Raw genomic sequence first — 25455 nt, 5'->3', positions numbered from 1 at the left:
ATCTTTTTAATCTTGCATACACTACACCTCCATAATATTAATCCTCAGAGGATTTAGGCTGCATTATTTAGATCAACCGGAACCAGGAACACATCCAACAACAAATGATGTACTTGTTGCATCAAAGAGTGCAGAACAGTACTCTACTCTCAGCCAGTCTTGTCTCTTTGTTCCAAGGTTACCGCAGGATGCAGTTCATGCCCAGACCTGATGGCAGAGCTGAGAATGGGAAGCGGTGACCTGACAAGTGCTAAGAGGATAGAGCTGGATAAAGGACGCGACAACTTTGTTTTTCCTACAACATTTCAAATGCTATTAGATTGTTAATGATAATCTTTAATCCTTAATTTTTATATTTTTACTAAGCCTTGTTGTGCAAGCACTGTTGAGCTTGTGCAGAGGCAGCAGCTTTTGCCAGAGGGGAACTGGAATCCCCTGGTTGGGCCTAGGTTCCCCTGAGGTTTTTTTTCTCGATGGGAGTTTTGGGTTCCTCACCACCGTTTGCATATTGTTTTGCACTATCTGCCTGGCCGGGGGGGCTGCTTTAGAATTCATACTTGTATTAAATGTGTCTCATGTACAGCTGCTTTGTAACACTGAAAATTGTAAAAAGCGCTATATAAATAAAGTTGAGTTGAGTTGAGTAACATCTCACAGCAAGAACTGACAAATCTGGTCCAGTACACTTAGAACTTTAAACTTAGTGTAAATAGCATCTAGGCTAATTGTTATTCACACTTAATGCAATCAGCAGCTGCCTAAGTTATGGACATTTCCATTAACACAAAAACAGATCGCAATGCAGCGCAAAATTTAAAATGCTGTAAAAATGAATAAAAAAAAAGATTTGTATTCGCTAGTTGCACTAGATGGTACCTGTGAGCTTTTGGGATGCCAGAGTCGACAAACTAATTTCCAGTAGAATAACTGTGTGTTCACACAGTTATAACTGCTTTTAGAGCAACCAAAGCAACGAAAGCCTTCTAACAACCTCGTAGCAAGAGACTGTGTTGGGCAAGTTACTCTGAAAAAGTAATTAATTACAAGTTACTAATTACATATTCAATAGTGTAATTAAATTACTGTACAAATGACTCTCTCCAAAAAGTACTGAATTACTTATTACTAATTACTTTCTATATCCTACATCAACCTTGGTTAGTTAAGGGATTCAAGGATAGAGATAAAAAAAGTCATATTTGTTCAACTGGATAATTTATAACTACATAAAGTATTATCATTAATAGACCAAAGTATTACAAATGTAAGAATTATACATTAAAGCACGGATTTAAAAATTATACTTTAGACTAATAGATTATTTTCGATATCAATTCCACTTTTGCACACACATATTACACAAAGTATTTAGTTGAACTACATCAGAAGTAACTGTAATTAAATAACTTGAGTAAACCCAAATTAATTTTTTTCAAGGGAAACTTAATTTTCTACCTTTTCTATCATCTCATGTCAAAATTTGTTTAAAAATTAACACTTGAACAGCTTATCAGCATAACGAAAATGACAAAATATATTTAAAGTGATGTATACGTGTAGTGGGTGGGGTTTTTGAACTATACCACAGCCATCACATTTTTTGCCTTCACTTTTCAAGACAAGTGAAGCACGACAAGTCAGATACTACAAGAGATAGTACTCAGCTATATGTCTAATAAAATAATATTTTAACTAATACGTTTTTTCTTCAAATGTTTTTATTAAAAATAACTATTATAAAAGCAACAAAGGCACTCAAAGCAGCGCATTGTGACAAACAAAGCCATTAAGCCATAGGTATATTAACAATATGAACACTTGTTAAACAACATTTTGATTGATAACACATCTCTCCATCAAGTTTCTTAAAAAATCAGTTTCATAAGAAAATCATAAAAAACACAAAAATTAAGTCCCTGTGATGGACTGGCCATCTATCATGGTTGTACCCTTCATTGCAGTCGTCGAGACCCTGCAGAAGATTTGCAGGTTTGGAGAATAGATGCATGAACAAAAATCCAGTAACTCTTTACAAAAATTAAACTGAAATGCTTCTTTTAGTTTGACTTGAAACAAACATTTTAGAGTGAAAGAATGAATTACAGTAATATAGAAACTCAAGCATTACCTTGACCAGTTCAAAACAGACAGTATTACATTTCTATGGCAACAAACCACCTGACCTTCCAAGGTACTGCAATTTCCTCTTTCATTTCCCATTCAATGAAATGCTTGTATCACTTCAACAATCTTGAAACCCTTGGACTATTTTCTGACCTTTGTTTTCATAGGGGGCCCACATTTTTCCCTTTCCAAAGTAAAGAGAACACATCTAAATATGTTTTTTTTAAATGCCATCCCTACACTTTAAAATCTGACTCTTTATAGTATTTTACTATTTTCCAGACTCCTTCCGCTCACCTTGCATGTTTTCACCCCCCTTTTTCTATTCCCTCATGTTCTGGACGTTATCCTCTCTCTCTCCAACTTGCTCATTTCTCCTCCTGCGATCTCTAATCCCGGTCCTGTCTGGTCCTGGTGAACCCTGGGAGTCTGCATCTGTGTTCCTGTCCTCCTCGACCAAATGTCTCTCCTCCTCTTGTCTCTCGTCATCATCGGCATCGCTCAGATCTGTGTCGGATTCGTCTGAGTTTTCTTCCTCGAGGTATCGGTAACCTTTGACCTTTGTGAAACAGGAGGTTGGTAAAGAAAGTGTTCAAAGGTTGCACAAACGCATGTGGTATGTTGAAAAAGTCCTTTAGCAAGCATTATGAAATACCTTATGTCGTGGCCGAGGAATCTTTGGCAACCTGAACGGAGTTTTCAATGCTAAGCGACGCTCCAACTGCACGTAGCAGAAAGATGCCACCATGAGAGTCAGCAGCAGGATTCCAAGTTTGGCCTTTAAAAGAATACCAAAGAGAAAGTACACAATATAAAAACATTCCCATTTATTTTCTCCAATATTCTCCAACTCCAATATAAAGAATTAAATCTGATTATATACAGTATCTTTACCCTCATGGGCAATGCAGACCACAGGTAGACGATAAAGATGGCAACGGCCTGCCACCAGTGGTAGATCGTATAAATGAAGTCTAGTCGCTCTTTATCCTCATAGAGCATCCCCAGCAGAGCTACAAACAGAAACACACTGTTTATGTTACATCACTGATGTGATTGTTATCTAACTCACTCCGAATTTGTCTAAAGGGTTACATTTCTGTTCTTCAGAGGTACTCTCTGTGAATTGGGCAATGTTAACCACCCAGCTGCTCTTTTCCAAAACCTAGTGTAATAGTCATCATAGGCTTTTTCCTCATTTAAATGTTTTTTGTTTTCAAAAGACAGACTGCATCCTAACACCATGTCTACACCGGTTGTTCATTTAAAATTTTGTCCACACTGATAGTGCCGACATGACAAAGCCATTAAAACAAGACATTTGTCATGTCGCCTCAGGTGTAGACTTGGTTTGGTCAAAAAGTTAACATTACATGAAAATTGGATAACTAAAATGATTAACGGAAATATATAAAAACTAAACTAAAACTGTAACTAACAGAAAAAAATTGTTAAAGTTGAAAAATATATAGTTAAATGTAGAGTTTGGTACCAAAATGAGAATCATTTTTTTTTGGTGCGTTGCAATTAATATCAATCAAACTGGAGTTTGTTGTTTTAAACCATAATAACTAAAAAAATACAGCTAACTAACATAATAAAACACAACAAAAACATGATAACATAATAAAAACATGATTTTTGAAAAACATGATCTAATTTCAAATGAGTTATCTCATTTTGGAACTCTTCATATATAACAAAAGCACATAACAAAGCTGCTAAAGAACAAACTAAATTAACATAGAACTGAAAAACTATAAAGCTTTAAAATATAAATAAAACTTTCAAATGAATATAATCAATCAAATAATTTTGATTATAAATGTATTTCAATGAACACACATAAAATGAGTAAAAAATTCAAATAAAACTAAATAAAGAATTTTATTTGAAAAATATTATTACAAATAGTGTATTCATTGTAACTATTATTTCACCCAATATCAGGAGCGATGTATTTTTTCCCATTGTAATATTTTCTTTAATGCATGGTGTGTTTGGAAAGTTTATTCCTCTGTGTTACACATGTGCAACTGTATTTGTGTGGCACATAGCTTTTCAAATGTACTTTATAAGCAGACCCACACAGAAAACTCAGCGCATTAAACTCTGCAGATTTCAAGAGAATTCGCCCCCTTGTGTTTTTGCTTCCTGCTACTGCAGAACTATTTAACCATCTTTACATCCAGATTCATTCTGGGTCTGCTAATAGGTTCCCTGATGGTGCCTCAGGATGCAGCTGCCTAGGTATTTAGCAGCTTGCTAGGTTTTGGAACAGATCTAGTATGCATACTGTAAATAGCATTAGTACTCACTGCTCACTCCTGTCTTGTTAAGAGCTGTGCCCAGACCCCAGAGGGCAACGAGCACCAGCAGGTATGGAAGATATTCAGGTTGTTTAGGCTGGGGCGACCAGCACATGAGGGCTATTAGAAGGACGAAGTGCACGAAGGACCCCGACAGGAGAATAACCGGCCTGGGCAAACGCAGCATGGTCAGGGCCAAGGCCGAACAGATGGAGGATGACAAACCATACACCATAACTAACAACCACAGCTTCTCCAGTCCCACAACACACACGCCATATGACTGTAGATATGATAATGCGGGAGAATATAGAGATGGAAGCAAGAAAAACAAGACAGAAAATTGGTTTAGAAAATGAGTAATTCTCAGCTGTCACTTTAATTCCTTAATTAACCTCAATAGGAGACAAGCTGGTGTATTTGCAGCATCTTGCTGCCTTGTAGGTGGTTATATTACAACAAGGCAGAACGTTTGACAGTGAAAGATGACTTCAATAATCATGCTTTTAACACAACACTGCAATATCACACAGCGCTGTAAGAAATTCGTTTTCTCTCACCAGAATGAGACCCTTGACGGCGAAGAGCACCTCGAAGCCAGAATAGACGAAGAACGGGCAGAGCAGACGGATGCGGTAGTCTCGTAAGTGCTTGAAGGGCAACTGAAAGATGTTTCCCCAGCCGATGCTACGCAGGTCAATCTCCTCCGTGGGCCGGTACGCAGCTCCGCACAACGCGAGAAACTGCACGAGGAACAGATAGTTCAAATCATTACTAAGTCATCACTATCCATAAACAATCATGGTTTCCTACTGCTTTTGGTTGGAATGAAACGTGTGAATAAAGGTAAATTATGATTATCAAGGTCAAATGCCCGAACGGAATCAAACATAGGAACTTTAATCAGATTTGATACTGAAAACGATGTGGATGATGATGGTGGTCTTACGATGATCATGGCAAGAAAGGCTGCTCCCATGAGAACACTCTCAACCTCGATGAGCAGCAGAGAGCGAGGTAGACTGTGCAATACAGTCTTATTAAAATTCTGTATCACGCCCTTCCCGTCGGCTCCTGGAGAGAGGAGAGGGAGAATAACAGCAATGTTTACTTCTAACAAGAACTGTTTTTACCAAAATCCATCATTAACGCATAAAGCAAGTACGTAATCCAACATTTAAGATTGGGGCAGAGCCATCAAGGGGCATTTTTGAGGACACTTTGAATTTAAGATTATTTGTTGATATAAACAAAATAACAAATGACTGAGGGGTGAAACAACATAGTGTATAGTAGTACAGTTTTGCAAATTGTCCAATTTTTTTTTTGCTGAAACTTTTTATTTCAAAACCACATTGTTTTTTGAGTGATTTCCAAATAAAAAAGGTATTCCAATGAAAAAGCCGGTTTGAAGTGGTATATGTCTTCATTCATGTTAAGAGATATACTCCAGCCCTGGCATTGAGTTATGGATATCAAACTTTCTTCCTCACTTTTTCTTTTCCACCATCCAATATGGCAAGTGGGCGATCGTCCATATTTAGCAGTGCTGCTGTTGATCTGGCGTAATTGACTTGATTTACAATTTCAGATCCTGATTTAATAACATTTCCGTCATCTCTGCTGAGAGGCAGGAAGCGTCAGACGCAGCCAAATACTGAAGAGCAGATGTGTTGCTGCTTCGATCTGCATGAAGTCAGAGGTGTGATTCTTCCCTCCAATCTGACTGTTAATTCTGTTGATACATTTGCTTTTGCAAGATAACTTATTATAAATAAGTTTTGTTATCGAATGCATTGAACGTACTTAAAAGTCTAGCTCAGGAATTCTTGTGGGGACACTTCAGGGCTCAACGCTAAGGATTTTTTTGGGAATATGTTTCCGATTTTTTTTAACCTTTGCAATCTTAATAAATAGGGGTATGATACCATAAAAACGGCTGAAGACAACTAATCAGTAACAAATACAATAAGATCAAGTAGTATAAGTATGTGCAATAGCACAGATAAATGTAATAAACCAAACAGAAATTATATAATGTATTAAATATATTATTAATGTAACCTTACTAAAGTTATAATTTAATGAGTATAGAGCAGTGAGTGTTTTTTGTCTTCGTTCTTTGCTGTTTGATGAACAAAACTGAGACGTTTATTATGCTGCTGCCCCTTTAAGAGATGCACGGATCTAATATAATGTAACACACGCTATTGTTTCCACATGCGTTTTGTTCCCATAAGGGGCACAAGGATACTTGGTATCTGAAACAGCATGTGAGAACCGAATCCAGTCCTCTTTTGCCTCTTCTTGGGAATATTTAAACAGGCAAGTCTTAAAACATTCAAATTATAATTTTCCATGATGATACAGAACTGGCCAGATCTGCAAGTGACAGTTCTCTCAACTGGCCGGAGGATCTCCCATTGCAGTCCTTTATGTGGAGCCCTGCACTTGGATGGGATTATATTGATATGGCTTTCCAAAGTGTCAATATTATCTGATTTTGCTATTGTCTATAGTTTCTGTTTGGGGGCGGAGGGGACTTCACGTTATTCGAACATAGGAACAGCTGTTGAGGTGTTATATTGTTCATTCACAGTCTCTCTCACTCTGTCGATGTGTGTATATATATATATATATATATATATGTGTGTGTGTGTGTGTGGACACCAAAACCAGTCCTATGGGTACATTTTTCAAAATTGAGATCTTCACATTAACTGAAAGCTGAAAAATAGGCCAATATTGGCAGAAATAAAACTGTTTGAAAATCTGGTATCTGAGGGTGCAAAAATCGCCTTGAGAAAATCGCCTTTGCAGTTGTTAATCAGAGGCGCTTTTGCAGGCTGTTGCTCATAGATATCAAAACTAGATGCCACATTAGCATCTGTTTCTATGGGCCGCTATACGTAGGTCGTCCGCCATATTGGAAGGGTGGGAGCCGATCTGTTTTGCCATATCTGCCGCTTTCCAGTGGAATAGGTTCCTTTGTTACTGTTCCTCCGCTTTCTTTTATTCACAGGTTAGAAGTAGAAGGTTGTTGTTATATAGCAGTCAATATTACAACGATTTTATTTATAAATGTTAAGTTCTGTTATTGGATGGACGTTATGCTAGTGATTTTGTTTCACTGATCTGGCAACCCTGTCAAGCCAGTTTGTTAAAGGAGCGGTATGTAATAATTTTATTGTATTAAATCAGAACAATACCTTTATATGTTCATAGATGTTAGGAAACATGCTTAGTTCATATGCTTTATCTAAAAAGCAACACTATAGCCAGTAATGCCACGCTGAAATGTGCGTTCCGTACCGGAATGTCTGTTTTTGTTTTGGTGCGCGTGACCCCACCCACTAGTGTATTTCGAAAGCTCGGTTGCCAGTCGGCAACAATCACAGCCTATTGCGGCAAACAAACGATCTGGGACAGAGCAGATTCCACCCTTTCCGGTTCTATTACAAGGCAAGATTACTTACGAGGAGTAATATACAATTTTATAACGGTTATTTAAACGAGACAGCAATATGGCCCATAAATGCGAACTCTGGAAGACGCAACCTCTGAAACAAGCTGCTGACTGAGTTATATTCGCAAACAACAAAACCATTGTAAAAGTATAAATTATCAGATAAACTTACAGTGTAAGAGTTTATGCTTTCCATTATACTTCTGTAAGTGTCTCGCAACTCCTGTGAGCATCGAGTCTGAGGAGCAGTGGCAGGGAAGAACCCTCTCCAATATTTTGAAATTGGACTGCAATACAAATCTCAACCGTAACTGTCAATGTTACATACAGCTCCTTTAACACTCAAGACCAAGCTGACTGTATGATTATTAGGGTTTGGTTTAATCGATTTCAATTCTGCTTATCGATTCCCAGTTTCAATTCCACAGTTGAAGTACATTTAGATATCAACCTGTATGGTCATTTAGCCTGTTTATTGACTGGTTTTGTGTATATATACACATAGGATTAATGTTTTGTCTGATTGATTACAATTTGTATTACCATAGCTTATCTACATCATGGTTAAACTGTAGTTAATATAGTGAAACTATGGTCAATTTGTCTATCACAAGTTAACACACAGATGCACATTTCTGAAAATATGCACACCGGAATTGATTAGAAGAATTGAAATTTTAGTTTTAGTTATCCGATTCCTATTCCTATCTATTCCACTCTGATTCCTAGCCTTTCGATTTTGATTGTCAATCGATTCTGGTTTTCGATACTGGAAACACTTACTCATTTTTAATTTAGATTTTCTCTTAGAATGTTACTAAACTGATCAAAATCTTGGAATAACACAATTGTAACTGGGAATTAGGTTGTGCCTACAGGCAACTAAAAGTTATTGTTATATTTTAGCATCTTCAAAGCTGCCACCCTTCGACTAGAGTTTTTTTAAGAGGTTTTTATCATTCAGCTTCTTGAGGTCTCACCCAAATTCAGGGTCATTATTAAAATCACGCTTCATTATTTAGTCTTTATAATTATATTATATTATTATAATTGATTGTATTTTGAATTTTAGGATTATTATAAATATTTAGTCAAGCATTAAATGGTACTGCATATATTATGCATGAATTGAGATACCCATACATTTCTCTCAACTATATGCAGATTGAAACAAATGTGCATCACATCAGTCTTGAAAGTCTATGGTAGTTAAAAAAATGTGACTGTTTTTATCTCGTTACTGAAGTACCAAATCGGAAAGAAAAAAGGATATGAAAACCAACACTATGCAAATATAATACTGAGCACCTGTCACCTGGCTCCCTACTCATAAACCAATAAAAAATCACGAGTATAAAGTTAAAATGAGAATGAGAAAGTATTTTACCACACTGTGTGACTTTGGAGAGTGTGTGTGGGTATTCACTCAGATAGTTATTGAGAAACAGAATCATGGGGAACTCGGCAAACACGAAACTCAGCTGTAGAGAGAGAGAGAGAGAAAGAGAGAGAATTGTGAAAATTCTATAAATAACTGTGTCAACCCACCAATGCAGGCTGCATTTGACACAAACACATATGAGGCTTTGAATCCATATAAATACTTCAGATCTGATGGCAACGGATAAACAAAACCAAATCACATATTTAATCAAACTATAATTTGATTACACAAGTTATTGAATTATTGACGCTTCAACAATGTCACCATTAAGAAAAGACCTGAACTTGCCAACTCACATGAAAGAAGATGTAGAAGACAGAATGGAAAACGATAATGTAAGTGTGGAAGGCTCCTTTGGGGGGCTTCTTCTGCTCCTGGACATGTTCCTCCTTATAGTTCACATACTCATAGTACTGGTGGGCCATTCTGACACACGTAGAAGGAAGTGGGAGAAGGTGGGCATAGTTTAGCTGAATCAGTCAAAATTTTAGTGTTTAAGTTAGGTTTTTACAAACACTGAAAAAATGCTTCAACAAACTTTCCATTTTATTGTTTTATACAAACAGGTTGCCCAATTCCAAACATGCACCACTGGTTCAAGTGCCACATAGATACAGTGTTTGTACTTTGGATTAAAATCAGTCAACTAATGTCTTTTTATCTAAAAATAAATTCACAGCCCAAAAAATTTTTTTGTTTAAGAAGCAGAATAATTATTGCCAAACAACACAGCAATATATTTACACATTATTATTAACATGATTATTGACATACAACAAATTGAGCATGTTGACACCAAATAACTCTCTGCTTTCAGAACAGCTAGTTCTCTTCTAAATGCAGGATATTGCATCATTCGTCATTTTGAAAAGCCTCTGGAGGTGAGGACCTGAGAGGCCACAGATGCCATTTGCAATGCAACCTTGAATTACAGCAGCATTTGCAAATCATCTGGAGGTGGTTCCTTCAAACGTTTAGGTGCATGAAACTAAATTAATCAGATTGTACTGACTTTTTATAAAAAAACATTAAGTATTGGTCATAAAAATAGCATCTGGTGTGTTTTTGGTGTATTCCTGCTTTTGGAGACAACCATAAGTAATTTGTTCTTGTTTGATATTTAGTACAATTTTGCTACTGACTCATCTGCATATTGCTAAAAACAATTCAGCCTGTTTGGAGCTCCGCCTCATGCTGTTTGTAAACTCATATTATATCTGTTAATTGTCAGACTTGTTGTACAGATGACAAATTATGCTAATCAGAAATCTGTCTCAGTTATCCATGCGCAGTTATAATTTGTGTTTTAATACAACAATGTTAACATGTTTATATAGGATGTGGAAACAAACAGTAACAATATACGAATCACTCTCTAAATATCTTGTAAAATCTTCTTTGTGTGTTTTTTGTGTCTTTACAGTTATGGAGTGTTACACTGGGTACACACCAAACCCGAATTAAACATGTTGCGTGAGTAAATCATATACAAAGTCAATGCATGTATATATGCCAACTCGCGCAAATCTCATCTTTCGCAAGAAAAAAACGAACTTTTCCCGCGAGGGATAAAGAGCGTGGAATGTTATGTTTGAGTTTGGTGTGCACCCAGCATTAAAGTCCCCATGAACAGGAAGTTGCGATCGTTTTTACTTCCATGTTCAGACACATTTCCGAGTGAAATGGAATTTGGAATGAAAAAAGTGGGCGTGGTTTTCGTCTTTCCTTGCAATTTGATTGGATGTATAAATACAGCCATTGCATTTTTAAATGGAACTGGCAGCAGACTGACAGTTGAAGGGTAGGATGAAAAGGATGCTACGCCCATGCGGTCTATCATTCGTCATTCAAGATGGATAATCATTACAGGAAGGAAGTGCATTTTCAGATTTTAAGTGAACATTATGAGGGCACGCAAATTATAATAAGAGAATGACACACATTGATAAACTATTTACAATAAACTCTGCAATATTTCATGAAAAAATTGACATTGTAATTTTAATTTCACTGGGACCTCAATAGTAAATAGTTAATAATTACATTTTGATACCCAACGCTCTCACATGCATAGAATATTGGTCCGTCGATCTGTCATTTTATGTCGCTCAAAAATTTTCACGAGGTGGTGCTGCACATCTCAGAAGATTTTTACACAGACAACCTTTCGTTGCCATTTCGTTTCAATAACTGACGCGTGCTTCTTGTTTTTGTCGACTTCCTTCTGTCGCATAAATGATGTCACGGCATGGTTTTTGTTCACACCGCCCCCTTTCCAAACCAATCCGCGCTCCAGCCCACCTCTTCCAGCCAGACCAGGGCACAGTAAGTGAACCGCGCCAGAGCTTGGTTACGAGCAGTCACATTAGACCATGTAAGTAAGCCCCTGGGGGATTTGTTTTACACTGAAGCATCCTCACCTAGTGATGTAGTTTCCTAAGGATGCCCACAGCGGAACTATGACGAAACCAATGGCCACAGCGGACGGTACCAAAGTGTAGTATCTCTCCCAGTAATTAGTTGAAACAAAGAGTGCGTAGATTCCGGATGCAAGGAACATCATCCATTTTGTACCCAGAAATCTGAGAAGTCAGTCAAGAAATACAAAAGAGCGTTTTTTTATATCTATCGGCAGTAGTTAACACCATGTGTGTGAAATGACCTCTGATCTCACAACTGCTCATTAGATGTTTCTAGCAAAAACTAGACAAAAGTGAAGCGTGCTGATATTACTTTCAAATAAATAAATAGACTTCATGTTAAATGAGCAAAAGGAAATCATGAAAGTTGAATAAATCTGATGAGCCGTGTTTTAAATATTCGGACAATCTGACGGATTGAAATACAGAAATCTTCAATGTTACCTGATAAGCACAGGTGTGTAAAGCAGGCCGGCGATAGGTGTGACGTTGATTCCCATAAGCATTTTATTATCGATATCCTCCAGCCCCAACGTACCATACTTCACCTCTCTGTAGGTCTCATCATAATGCAGAATCAACTGCATCTGCAACAGACCTGCAGAACATAACACTCCATAAAGAAACAGACACAACACTCTCCAAACCTACTTTTGTTTCTGGCGAGATTGTTCCTCATATTCACAGCTGAGACATCGTTGTGTCTGAGCATGCCAATGAACTTGCTAAAATTACCAGCACCAGTCAAGAATGTCATTCACAAAGCATGTCACACTGTTTGGCGCGCCAAAGACACAGACCATTATGTTACTGAAATCTATTGAAATCATTCATTCCGACAGTACGTCACACTCTATGTCACATATTCGGTGAGATCTTTTTTAGAAAAGAGCACGCAGATTTTTTAAAGTATGAGGTCATCACAGGACTGAATCACATGAGGAGCCTGTGATGTGTAATGCGTAATAGTGTCGCTGACCCATGTAAACGCTGTAAATGATCATTCCTCCGCAACTGGCCCCCACCACATTCTTCAATACACCAAGCCTCTTTCGTCTGTAGTACTTGCGCTCCTCCTCCTCTTCATCATAGTCAGGATGTGGGCCGAGAAACTCCTCCACCTGCCAGAAGAAGAAAGTGTAGTTAAAACCAAATGTCTCAAACCACATTGACTTTAGGGATTTTCAGTTTTTATCATTAAGGCATGTGAAACGTTGGAAAAATTGCTGCGCTCAATATATAATTTGTCATGAAACATGTACACTTCTTTAAATATTAATATATGTTTTAGAAAACTAATATTAAACAATTTTGACTATGGGATTTATGTTGTAACAAAAAATTACTTTGAAGCTTCATAAATTGCTATCACACATTACGTCATTTCAGCTATATAAATACAGGCCACAAAAGTGTATGTGCATACCTGTCCCTGTATGTTTCCTTCTTGTCCGGGTAAATGCAGCTCATTCTCTTTACCAGCAGGGGGCGCGCCGTTCATTTCGGCGTCGTTGTACACGTCATCGTCGGTGATCACTGCTGCCATCTGGTGGCCGCGAAGCTTACTACCTACAAAAAGAATGTAAATATTTACACAAAATAAAAAATCAACCTTATCATACACGAAACAAGAGTAGAGAGAATAAGTCGTGGGGTGATTTAGTGTCTTTAATGTCCATGCAATATAATTGTTGCAACAATTGAAGACTATGCTGCTCAAGAAAAGTTCCGTCGATAAGGTTCATTTACAGCAGGTGTTAAGATTTATTCAATGTCAGCGTTGTAATACACTTACACGTAACGTTAACTGAAGTTGTGTGTGTAATGAAACGTGTGACGAATGAACCAACATAAACCATTTACTAAGTGCAAATATAACTCACCGATCCGATGAGAATACGATGAACGTCGCACACGCTGCAACGTTCGTTTGAAGCAAGTTAAAACTCAAGGTTGAAAACTAATCCGAGTTAATATTAATACTGCAATATCTCTCTTCTAATACCGCGCGTAGCTTTTATTAAGAACACAGAGAAGGAAATGAAAACTTTCTCAGTTCCCTTTTTTTCTTAAAGGTATATCGCCTTGAAATGCGGGTCATTCACATACTGTATGACAAAAGCCCACTGCGCGAGCCTGATTGGATTGCAGAATGTGTTTGTGACATTTAGTGTAACATCCTTTGATATCATAAGAAAAAGGAAACATCCTAGGAATTCGTTTACTTCCAACTCATACCCTTGAGAGACTCGACAGCCTTTCGGAAACAGGGCGTGTACCATTACGTTACCATGTCATTAAAGGAATAGTTCACTTCACCCAGAAGTGTGTTACTGCTTTATTTTTATGTGGGACACTATCACATGATACCAATCGCAAAGGATATGTTCTCTTCAAAATGAATAATTTACATGCCCTCTTCTCTTTTCGAAGATGTGTGACTTTCTTTCCTCTGCAGAACACAAAAGATATTTTAGAAAATGTTGTTAACAGAATAGTACAGACCCGCCATACATTTACATTTGGCAGACGCTTTTATCCAAAGCGACTTACAAGCAGGAGTACAATTATAGGACATTCACTTATATTGTAACCAACGCTAGAGAATTGGGGCCGTTAACATTCTTCAAAATAACTTCTTTTGTGTTCTGCGGAAGAAAGTCATACAGGTTTGAAATGACAAGAGGGTGAGTAAATGATGACAGCATTTTAATTTTGAAGGTGAACTACTCCTTTAAGAACTCAAACTATAAGGAACAAATTTTCCTTAAGAATGATTGTGATTCCATACACTTAAAAACAAGCTTAACCCCAGAAGAAGGTTCATTTGTGTTACTCAGACAATTATTTTAAATATTATGTACGGTTTACATTCATACTATTACATTTTTAGAAGAAAACATAAAAATGACTATATGTTTGAATAAGCATTGAATATTATTGTATGAGGTTGAAAAAACTGCTTTATTTAGAGCAACAAAGTGATAGTTCACCCAAAATCTGGCCTTCATTTACTCAACCTCTTGCCATTTTTAACCTGGATGACTTACTTTCTTTAACAGAACATGAAGGAGAATATTTAGAACAATGTTGGTAACAAAACTTTTACTTGAATTGGTTTTGCGTCTATAGATTAAAAGTCAATGGGTACTGCCATTATTCGGTTTCCAGTATTCCTCAAATATTCTTTCGTGTTGTGCAGAAGAAAGTAAGCCACACATGTTTGAAATGACAAAAGGGTTACATAAAGAATTTTCATTTTGGGGTAGCAATCCCCCTTTAAGACAGTTATTCAGAGAAGCTATGATATTTGAAAGTTGGGCTACCAGACATGTCCACCCGACATTAAATAATCAGAGAAATTTCCTTGTGTTTCCTTAATATGTTTCTGTATTAAAAAAAGCAACTGACAAAAGACAAAATAACAGAACAGATGGCAGGAGTCTTTTGATGCATTTTTAACATTCAAACTATTATTTTATCTTGACAACCTTTCACGTTTAGTTTTAATTCTGATGTACTTTCTGCACTAATTCAGTAAAAGCATTTCCAACCAGAAAGTTTCAAATAAAAATTAACTTCCGTTTCTTGATATCTTATAAACCCAAGAAGTGCATAACAGATTATGCATCAAGAATAGACGCAATGGTCCAAAATGACAGAATTGTTACATTTACTGACCTACTCTTCTAGAAGACTATGGGGGATTTCGAGCACAGGGTTTAAGACTAGTCATAGATGAAAGTGAATGTTAGATCTATCTTAATTTAAAACTGCCTGCACTGAAACATCTTTAAATACATCATTGCCATCGTTTTAACTCAAAATGCAGATTGTAAATTGTAAAAATTACTTAAGTCTTAATTTAGCTAAGGCCCAATTCCGTCTTAAACTCATCCCTGTGCAGGAAAGATCCTCTACATGTCTGCGATAAGACATTAAACAAATAGAAATCAGTGATTAAAGAGCACAATAAGTGTTTTAATATTGTAGAACACTCAGGGTATGTTTTTGCTAAATGATTTAGAATGTCAGAAATACAATGTCAACATAAAAAACAACCACAATTACAATAATCACAGGGACACACAATTTAACAAAACTTCATAAATCGCAGATAAAGTTTTGTTCCTGTGATGTTAATAATGTTTATGCCAAGACTGGAGATTTCACTGCAGACTCTTTTCAAAGGTCTGAACCTTTCACCAGTATCTTTTGGTGAAGCAACTGTCAGAATATTATTTTTTGAAATATTATGGTTCCTCCCCCACAAACCCCAGACCATCCACAGTTTTCAAGATTCACTTATGGAGTCCATACCAGGCCTAACTGGTGCCGGCGGCAGCCTTTCTCATCGCCTCCTCATCCTGCACAGAGAGCTCGGTAAGCTTCCTGCCAAGTCTCTCATGCAAGTCCAAGTATTTGGCGACGCAGCGGTCCAAACACACAGCCTCTCCCTTTGAAAGTTCTGCTTCCTTGTAGTGAGGAGGAACGCATTTTTTGTGACATGCATTGGTCATGCTGTGGGGTGCAAAAAAAAAACTGGTAAATTTGTAAATTCATTTATTATAACTGTAAAAATATATAAATACCCCTTTATTTAATAAACAATTTTTCATGATCCTCATAATATTTTTTATATAACTTTATAATATATTTCATGAATTCTTTGTATTGAAGAAGTAACTTTGTATTGGCACCTAATGTATTATGGCTCCTGTATGAACTATCGCTTATTGCTCCTAAACTCTTTGTAAGTCGCTTTCGATAAAAGCGTCTGCTAAATGTCTAAATGTAAATGTAAATGTAAATGAATTCAGTAGTGTTCCAATACAGATCAACTGGAAGGGCTATAGTGACAAAATAGTTTGATAGTTTGTTAGTGTATAATTTTAATATAATACAAAAAGGTTTAATACACATTCAGGGCAAAGGTATATAGCTTTTAAGCTGAAAAGTTGTTATTCCAGGTATATAATAAATAAATAATTTATAAAACTATATAAGAACAAAATAACTTTGGGTTATGCCATGTACTTGTATAATTGCAAGATGCATGAAGCATCCCTTTAAAACAAGTAACATGCTTATGGCAAGGTTGTTATAATTGTTATAATGTGAGAAGGTCACAAAGTAACATTTTGGATTCTTTTTTAAAAGTACTATAGCAGCAGCTCTATGGTAAAGTATATGGGACTTGAAATTAACCATGTTGCTGATTCTGAATAATTATTTTATTTAGGTAGCAACTCTGACAGTAGCCATGCAAGGAATAATTATTATAAATTATATATGAACACTGTATTTATATATATATAGTTACAATATACGGTTACAAACGGGTAGCAAATGTACAGTAGCTGTAGTACATACTAATGCCTTCTGGATTTTCATTGGTATGTCAAATAAGATCATCTGTAAGAAAGCGGTGTAAGGACACTTTGTATTAAGATATATTAGTAGACTAATTTAATGTAGATTTCATTGACTAAAAATAGACTAAAACTATGATAAATTGGGATGTTTAAAACTAAATTGCATTTTAGTCAAAAGACTATGATTAAAACTAAATCAAAATTTGCTGTCAAAATCGACACTGATCTTAATTCTAATTTCAGTTAAGCCTTAAAATGTTAAATATAAATTTGAATGTGCAACAAAATAAGTTAGAAAATAAATGTGATTTGATTTCTGTTTCATTTTTTTATTCTGTGCAAAATATCGAGATATGTACCGAATCATGAGCGGAGTGTATCGTTACAACCTTACTATGAGACAATTATTGGCTTCTATCTCGTAGATGACAAAGTAAAAGTCACGGCTAGCGCGCATGATAAAACTAGCTGAGCTCTATTCGAGCGTAGCAAATACAATATATTTCCATTATAATACGACGTATGATATTTTCTATAACAAAAATGTTTTGACCAAGGCATGAGATTATAAAACGCCTAGCTTCCCTTTATACACTGATTGTAGTCATGCTATACTATGATGATAATAATCATAGCATATTTGTCTATGTCCAAATACACAGCTTAACGTTATATGCCATGGAGCTGGTAGATGCTAATGCACATACGACAATGTAAGTTAATCATATTCTTCATACCGGTTATACATATCAGCCATCATTTCAACCTCGAGCTCGGCAGCGAGCTGCTGCGCTTTCATGGGGTCCATGTCTGCAAACGACCTTTCCGTCCACCCTCACTCGATTCCCGCCGATCAGCCTTTGGGTCCTGTTCAACACAAAAACCCTGTCAGCCTTGCTTAACCTTCAGCGTCTGTGCCTACCAGTCCTGACCGGAGGAAGAACCCACGTGGATCCTTCCCATCCAGTGCTGTAATTGTCACTTCCGCTGACAATAAAGTTTTCTATTCAAATACACCGAGTCGCCCATATGCAACTCTGATGCAACCTTAAACATTTTAAAATATATTAAACCACAACAATCAACAATTTTTAAGTAAAATTGCTAAATTTGTTATAACAACAAAATAATTTAATAATTTATAAAATACGTCTTTTTCCGAAAGGCATCATACGATAGGTATTACACGAACACTTAATTGAAAATGTATTTATAAAATTATAAATAAAAACAATGTAACAAAATTTAATAATAGTCTGACCAAAATAAAAACACATGTATGTTCACTATGAACTTGTGTATAGACACACAAACTTTATTATTTACATTATTTTAATAATTAATAGATTCCATATATACAGAAATATTAAACATTTCTATACAAGCAAAAACAAATATCAAACTGACAAAACCAATTCTCATTGCTTCATTGTTGAAAGCTGAAAGTGGTTAAATTTCGACTGTGTTAAAGGTCCTCTTTGTCAGTGTCCTCTCCCGTGACATCTACCTCTTCCTCTTCAGTAACATCCATCTCGCCATCTTGATCCTGTAGATCCACAATGGGCAGAGAGATGGTCTGTGCAGCTGCCAACAGCAATAACGGAGGGTTACTGAACAGAGAGTGCTCAATAACATCCACTTCAATCATTTCTTCATCTGAGCTGGACACAGCGATCTGCAATGTTGAATGGTCTTCAGTGACTGTTGACTGGTGAGATACATCACCAGTTTGGACATTTGGGCCATTTTTAACTATTACTTGGGTGCCTCTCAGTGCCATGGCTATAAAGACAAAACAGACATTGTTCAACATAGGCTAAATTGATTGTTTTTTTAAATAATGCCAAATAAGTTAATTTATCATTGTAAATTTAGGGATTTTACCTGCATTTGAAGAATCATCGGTCATCCTACCACCTGCAGTATATCCTGTACTCAACTTGTCTTCTTCCAAAAGGGTGTCAGAACTGTGCCGGCGACCGTCCAAATCAAAATCATCCCTTTTCTTAATTCCAACATCAGAAGCACATTGAGCAATTTCCTGAACTGCTTCATCATTTGTCATCTGAATTTCAGTTTCTTCATTCTCAATAGTTTCTTTTGTTAGCTGGACCACTTTGCATCTCCCTAAATCCTCCTCCTCATTCTTCTCAAGAAATTCTTGCTTATTAGAAACTGCAGCGTCTTTTTTGTTTTCAACATTTTCAGCTTCAGGATTTATACAGACACTGGTGTGCCTCTCTTGCATATTCCTTGTCATGTCGATTCTCTCCATCACTACTGGTTTGTTATTAGCTCTGCTGCCCGTCTCTGTGTGCGATATGTCACAATCAACATCCGTAACATCCTTTGTTAAGTTCTCAGATGTCAAAGGGGCGACAGAAATTTCCATCACATTTTGGAAATCACACTGAAGAACAGTAGCTTCTCTATCCGAGTTCTCCTTAGGTCTTTCTCTCTTTTCAACTGTACGATGCACAATATGTGACGTGCTTCTGTGTGACATCTGTAACCTCACCTGGTTATCCGCTGCATCCATTTCATCCTTATTTTCCACCACAGACATCACTGCTTCGTTCTCTCCACAAACACTCTTACTGATATATTCACTGTCGTTCACTAAATTACCACACTCTCCGCTTTTCTCCACGGCTCCTTGGAGCCTCTGTGGTGAACAAGTTGTGTCTTGCGGGTTTGCTGTTAGCTGCCGACCAAATGAACTTCTACAAGCATTACCAGTCTGATGAAAGATTTTATCAATGATACTCGGTCTCTTTGCTTGGCCAGAATACTTCACATGAACGTTCTGCCTTGTCTGTACAAAATTGCCGTTAACATCTGCCTCACTCATTTCTGTTGAGTCTTCCTCCCGTGGGGTTGGTTCTTTTTTGGCATCTTGTTCAAGCTCAGCCCGGCGTATTTTCTTTGCATTGTCACATTTTTGCTTTCTTTTTTCAGCACATATTTGGGATTTGGGAGGTCTGCCACGACCTCGTTTTACGGTTCCTACAGTGACCTGCACTTTAGGTAAATCAGCTTCATGTTCGTGTTGTTTACTAGCTGTGTTCAGACACATTTTCTTAGTGCGGGGTAAACAATTCTCTTGTTTTCTCTTTTCTCCTGCAACTGTTTTTCTGTTTGCTTTTAAAGGCGTGGACATTTGTGTGCGGACTCCACGCGATTTAGGGGTCTTCAAGTGAACATTTCCACACGTGGGCTCTTTGATGTTATCATCAGATTTAGACTTAAATAGCCTCGTCTGAGCCCGAGACTCCTGAGATTCTTTCAGCCTTTGAGAAGCTAGATGTCTTCTGGTCATTCTCTGCTTTGGGAGCTCACCAATGATATTTGCTTGATCCACACTTGAGCCATTTTCAGTTGTTATATCACGGTGTGTCTTCAGTTCCTGTTTTTCAGGGTTTGACTGATCTTGGGAACCTTTAGGGTCAAGACACGGATGTGGACCAGAAGAATCGATCACTGAACCAAGAGGAAAGTCCAATTTCGAAGATGATTCAGAAAGAAACAGGGGAGATGTTTTTGCATTTGGCTCCTGCTTGTGTGTCTTGGAGAGCTCCTCTTGTGACTGTTCTGATGGCTCATTTGTAGGAACATCCTTTTCATCTGTTTTAAGCGGGGAAAGACATTTCCGCAGTCTGAAATCCATCCCGTCTTCAGGGATGGAGGACATTTTAAAGTCTGACATGTCACCTGTTTCAGAGACAGTGCCGTCTGGGCCAGCTGTTGTTTTTGTGGTTAACAACAGGTCTTCTACAAGTGGGGCGAGAGAGTCCATTTCCATTGTATACAGACTTGTGTCTTTGTTCATGTTGAAAAGTGAAGCATGAAGTTCTTGTCTGGCTAACTGAGCCGGAGGATGATCTGTTTCAGTTCTCAACTGATTGTGAAACCCCGATTTCTCGAGCTCTGAAAAACACAAGTGTAGTCAGGGAAAATAACCAAGACAAACCTATCACACTCTGTTTGTGTGAAACAAGCATGTGCAGAGAAATATGAAGGCTGTCAAACCATGAAAAAGCAAGAGATATTGTGAAAAAGAACATCTGATATTTTCATTCTCTAAACAAATGTGAGTGGTGCAAAACCGACTAGCAAGATACCAGAGTGATGTGGGTGGTTGCCAGAGCATTTCAATCAGATTGGACAAGGGAAAAAAAAAATCAACCAAAATTTCAATTCTTTCAATATTTACTCATCCTCATGTCATTCAAAACACGAAAGAGGATGTGTTGAAGTAAGTTGGTAACACCCCCATGACTTCCATAGTATGTATCCAAAACCACTGAGACATTCTTAATTTGTCAAAATATCTTCTTTTGTGTGCCACAGGTTTTGCAAGACATGAAGCTTAAGAAATGGCAGAATGTATATTTTTGTGTGAACGATCCCTTTTTACCTCAGAAACAGCACAGCACTACATCGTAAGATAAAAAATCATAAGTATCAATCATGTCTTTAACAAAGTTAATATATATGTGACCCTGGATCACAAAACCAGTCTTATGAAGCACGGGAACATTTTTAGCTAAAATATATAAAAACTTTATTTTTGTGAGTGGATGGGCTGCCGCAGTGCCCCTGATTAACAACTTCACAAAGGCAATTTTCTCAATATTTTGATTTTTTTGCACTCTCCGATTCCAGATATTTAAATGGTTGTATCTCAGCCAGATATTGTCCTATTCTAACAACTCATACATCAATAGAAACCTTATTTATTCCGCTTTATATAACCGCTTTCAGATTATGAAAAAATCTAAATTTCAAAAAATTTACCCATACGATTTTTCTTAAAATTTTGTTATTCAGGGTCACATATAGCCAAAACAAAGGCTAACACTTTGTTGAAATCCTTAATACTGTGATAGCAAGCAGTCGTAACGAAAAAAGAAAATGTTTACCTTCATAACTCTGTTGTGGAGACCTGATTGGTGTTACTGTCTCTGTAAAACCAGATTCCCTGACTTCTTCCTCACAGCCAGGCACATAAGGACAAGAACCTTGAGCAGAGGTCTCGGGCACAACTTTGTCTTCCTGAAGAGGATCAAGCTGGTTGAGCTCTTGTTCTTCCAGATTTTTATCTAATGGCATCAAGGGCAGAATGTTTAATCCCATCATGAACATATCCTCCAAGAGTATCGCGATTTGTTCATCGGATTCATCTGCTTGGGGAGGACTTGAAGACAACGCTGGTAGATCCAGAGCAGAAGGCACAGAACTGCGATTTGGAGGACAGCGTTTCTCTGAAGACACGTTTGAGGAACAGTCAGAGGGTGAAATGGGCAGATCGGTCGGTGGGGTGAGAGTTACAAGACTTTGAGCAGGAAGTACAATGGACGGGCAGGTCTTTGATTGAAAATAAAGAGTAAAGAAGATTAGAGAAGGAATATCAGATATCATGTTACCCTGCCTGTGAAAACCCAAACTATGGTGTGAATACACAAATTGTGCTTCTTATGTGGCAACTCAAACTTATTTTGAAGATGAATCCTTACCGGAGTTGGAGGTCCACATTCTTTTACTTCATCTGATTCGCTCTCTCCCTGGACAGACACGATGAGGTTGCTCTCCCAGCAGGCTCCTCTCCTTCTCAGTTTGATCTTTACTTTTAACTTGTCTAATTTTTGTTCACTTGTGGCAATTTTGGGCAAACTCACAGCCTCTAAGAGCTTCCGGAAATCTTTGCCTGACACATTTCTTCTTCTTTCCATCACTTCAGGTTGGATTAATTTGGATCTTTCAACATTTAGGAGCTTCACCTGGCTTTGCTGCCAGGTTGGATTTTGAGTTGGTCCATCTTTCATTTTCCACCTATTCTTAGCATTTGTTTTACACTGGTTTGACACTTCTGTCACGTCAGCGAGGGGAGGAACAGTGACATGACTGATCCAGTTAAAACCTCTAGATGAACTTGATTCATCAAATGACAAATCAGCCTCCAACATAGAAGTCCCTGGATCATCGCTATAATTTGCATTATAAAAAGTACTCCTCTGTCTCTCTGAAGGCAGCACGCTCACACTTTCCTTGGCCTTCACGCTCTCATCGGTCTGAACGGCTGCCTCCTTCCAGCATCTCCCAACATCTTCAACTCCTCGTTCCACCCACACTCGCTTTTTCTCAATTAGGTTTTTAAGGCCAAGCTTGTGGGCAGCAGCCATTACGTCCTCGTGTTCGCTCCGACTTTCTATTTCCATCTCCCCGGTGTATAGGAACCCAACCAGCTTCAGTAAAGCATGAGATCCAACAGCCTCAAGGCTTAGAAGCCTGTTCTTCCCCTCAGGTGGAGCGGGGGATGTGGACAGGATTCTTGAGAAGATGGGACTTAAAGCGGCTAACACACAGCTGTGTGCTGGAACACAGACACCTGAAGACGTGAATTGAAAAGCAATAGTTTGTGTGAGGAAAGACATGTGAAATAAAATATGTATATAAACCAACTAGCTCAGTTGTACACCAAGCATTTGTCGGTTATTAAATAAACAACACATTTTAAACACTGAAGATATAGTTTGCCTAAAAAAAGAAAATTATTTCATCATTCACACATCCTTGTGTCATTCCAATCATGTAAGACAAAAGTAAACGTCTTGAAGAACTTTGCTAAGGAAACAACACCGGCCTCCATTGACACTCACGTTATGGACACAAAACACATTTGTGACCCTGGACCACAAAACCAATCTTAAGTAGCACGGGAACATTTTTAGTAAAAGACAAACAAACATTGTACGGGTCAAAATTATAGATTTATCTTTTACGCCAAAAATCGGTAGGAATCAGAAGTAGAAATCACATTTCATAAAAAATGTTGTGTTCCAAAGAAGGAATCATATACAGTATATGAATGACATGATGGTGAATAAATGATGACAACATCTTCATGTGTGGGTGAACTGTCCTTTTAAAGAATGGCCTGCAGTTAATCTTCAAAGCTCACTTTGATTGAACTGTATTTAAATATGCTTTATAAAAGAGGCCAAAGTTAACATTGTGCTTTTTCTAATGATTCGTAGCAAAGGTTGTCATGTACACTATTATAAGTAGGGTCTATATAAATCTTAGCTCTTACCTCCTGTCTGCAGAAGTGTGTCACAAAAAATGCTTCCCTGCTGCTGCTTCTGCAGTTCACCAAGCAGGAATAATGCAAAGTCAGGCTGCTTATATTTCCACATGCTGCAAGCTTCAGGCTTAAACTGAAACATTCAGATATTCTGTTGCAAGTCAAATTATTTTGTTTAAAACATTTCAGAAAGACACATAAAAACACAGAAAGACTGCCGCTGATAAATTGAGTTCAGTTATAGCATTGTTGTATATTTAATGGAAAAATGCAGTGGTTCATCCATACTGTAGATCGATGTAGGGTGGGACGTAACTTAGACAGGTCACCAGCGATGCCAAATGTGATGTATGTAAACAGAGCCTGACATCACGACGATTAACGTTATAACTTTTAAATCGGCGTATTAATCCAACAAGTGCATGTGGTCGGTGTTCATCGTGCAAATCGTACATATTATATTGTTTTTTTATACTATGTATTATACTCTAATATGCAGTGAAAGTAAATACTTGTACAATATGCAAACAACGAAAAACTGCAGGACACGCGAGGCCTGCAATCATCTCATGATAAATTTCAACCAATTAACATGACATCACATAATACAAGTCAATTCATAATCTGTATTCTTTAAAAATAAATAAAACAACTTACTTTACTGAGACTTCTAAGCTTCCAAAATATTTAACAGATTCAATCCACATCAATTTAGGGCATACCGATTAAGATGTTGTTAACACCTCTAGTGCAGATTCAACGTAACGTTACGTAACGTAGTGCAAGCGTAGCCATTCATGCGCTGTCGTTAAACGCACGAACGCATATATTTTTTGAGATATCAACATAAAAAAAAATGTTTTGCAAAAATCTTGCAACATTTATCACAAATGGGTTGTTAAATTGATTATGTTGAAACAAATATGCACACCTGACCAAGAAACCCGACCCATATTATATTGCAGGGCTATTCGATTAGTTTGTCATAGATAGGGCATCCCAAAATGAGGACCCGGAGGGATATGGCTTGCAATATGAGGAATAATAACAACAATAAGAAATTCATTTTTCTGTTTTAATTTAAAACTGTGTTTTACGTCCTTCACTTATCAATAGTACTATATTTGCCAACATAAAAAAAATAGTTCACTATACTAAAGTATTCACGTATAAACATTATAAAAAAGTGCAGTAGATCCTTTGAACCATACAGGGAAACTTTTTATTAGAAAT

General features: G+C 37.2%; 3 protein-coding genes across 4 annotated transcripts; all 3 read right to left on the bottom strand.

Moving 5' to 3' along the window:
- Positions 1 to 1700: 1700 nt before the first annotated feature.
- Positions 1701 to 13999, bottom strand: unc93b1 (unc-93 homolog B1, TLR signaling regulator). The gene is made up of 13 exons (XM_056739382.1): positions 13647 to 13999; positions 13190 to 13332; positions 12743 to 12884; positions 12208 to 12361; positions 11764 to 11925; positions 9640 to 9769; positions 9287 to 9380; positions 5383 to 5507; positions 4994 to 5176; positions 4443 to 4716; positions 3019 to 3137; positions 2780 to 2902; positions 1701 to 2683 (listed from the first exon to the last, which is right to left on the bottom strand). The coding sequence occupies exons 2-13, from the start codon at positions 13307 to 13309 to the stop codon at positions 2447 to 2449; spliced, it is 1863 nt and encodes a 620-aa protein (XP_056595360.1). The 5' UTR covers positions 13310 to 13332; positions 13647 to 13999; the 3' UTR covers positions 1701 to 2446.
- Positions 14000 to 15723: 1724 nt separating this feature from the next.
- timm10 (translocase of inner mitochondrial membrane 10 homolog (yeast)) lies at positions 15724 to 18091 on the bottom strand. Its single transcript, XM_056731151.1, has 2 exons — positions 17876 to 18091; positions 15724 to 16284 (listed from the first exon to the last, which is right to left on the bottom strand). Exons 1-2 carry the CDS (start codon positions 17944 to 17946, stop codon positions 16089 to 16091), a joined length of 267 nt encoding a protein of 88 aa, XP_056587129.1. The 5' UTR covers positions 17947 to 18091; the 3' UTR covers positions 15724 to 16088.
- A 488-nt stretch (positions 18092 to 18579) lies between these two features.
- LOC130409498 (uncharacterized) lies at positions 18580 to 24988 on the bottom strand. Of its 2 annotated transcripts, none has more exons than XM_056733510.1 (6): positions 24880 to 24988; positions 24232 to 24373; positions 22655 to 23526; positions 22061 to 22505; positions 19023 to 21065; positions 18580 to 18920 (listed from the first exon to the last, which is right to left on the bottom strand). In XM_056733510.1, exons 2-6 carry the CDS (start codon positions 24362 to 24364, stop codon positions 18604 to 18606), a joined length of 3810 nt encoding a protein of 1269 aa, XP_056589488.1. In that variant the 5' UTR covers positions 24365 to 24373; positions 24880 to 24988; the 3' UTR covers positions 18580 to 18603. The 2 variants fall into 2 exon arrangements, with proteins under 2 accessions (XP_056589488.1, XP_056589497.1); XM_056733519.1 differs by having other exon boundaries at positions 24232 to 24355; positions 24880 to 24983.
- Between the last annotated feature and the right edge of the window lie 467 nt (positions 24989 to 25455).

Source organism: Triplophysa dalaica, chromosome 2 (assembly GCF_015846415.1).
Source record: "Triplophysa dalaica isolate WHDGS20190420 chromosome 2, ASM1584641v1, whole genome shotgun sequence".
Taxonomy (NCBI): domain Eukaryota; kingdom Metazoa; phylum Chordata; class Actinopteri; order Cypriniformes; family Nemacheilidae; genus Triplophysa; species Triplophysa dalaica.
The sequence above is the reverse complement of the archived record's forward strand: the minus strand, read 5'-3'. Positions and strand labels throughout refer to the sequence as shown.

What these genes read in the sequence shown, in the direction of transcription:
- unc93b1 (XM_056739382.1), bottom strand. Translation starts at nt 13,309, where the DNA reads ATGGCAGCAGTGATCACCGACGATGACGTGTACAACGACGCCGAAATG. An exon ending in CCGTCAAGGGTCTCATTCTG is followed by an intron (nt 4,717 to 4,993) that starts GTGAGAGAAAAC and finishes TCATATCTACAG; the next exon opens with TCATATGGCGTGTGTGTTGT. An exon ending in TAACAAGACAGGAGTGAGCA is followed by an intron (nt 3,138 to 4,442) that starts GTGAGTACTAAT and finishes TTCTGTTTGTAG; the next exon opens with CTCTGCTGGGGATGCTCTAT.
- LOC130409498 (XM_056733510.1), bottom strand. Translation starts at nt 24,364, where the DNA reads ATGTTTCAGTTTAAGCCTGAAGCTTGCAGCATGTGGAAATATAAGCAG. An exon ending in TCCACAACAGAGTTATGAAG is followed by an intron (nt 21,066 to 22,060) that starts GTAAACATTTTC and finishes TGTGTTTTTCAG; the next exon opens with AGCTCGAGAAATCGGGGTTT. An exon ending in CGATGATTCTTCAAATGCAG is followed by an intron (nt 18,921 to 19,022) that starts GTAAAATCCCTA and finishes TTGTCTTTATAG; the next exon opens with CCATGGCACTGAGAGGCACC.
- timm10 (XM_056731151.1), bottom strand. Translation starts at nt 17,946, where the DNA reads ATGGACCCCATGAAAGCGCAGCAGCTCGCTGCCGAGCTCGAGGTTGAA. An exon ending in ATGGCTGATATGTATAACCG is followed by an intron (nt 16,285 to 17,875) that starts GTATGAAGAATA and finishes TGCACCCCACAG; the next exon opens with CATGACCAATGCATGTCACA.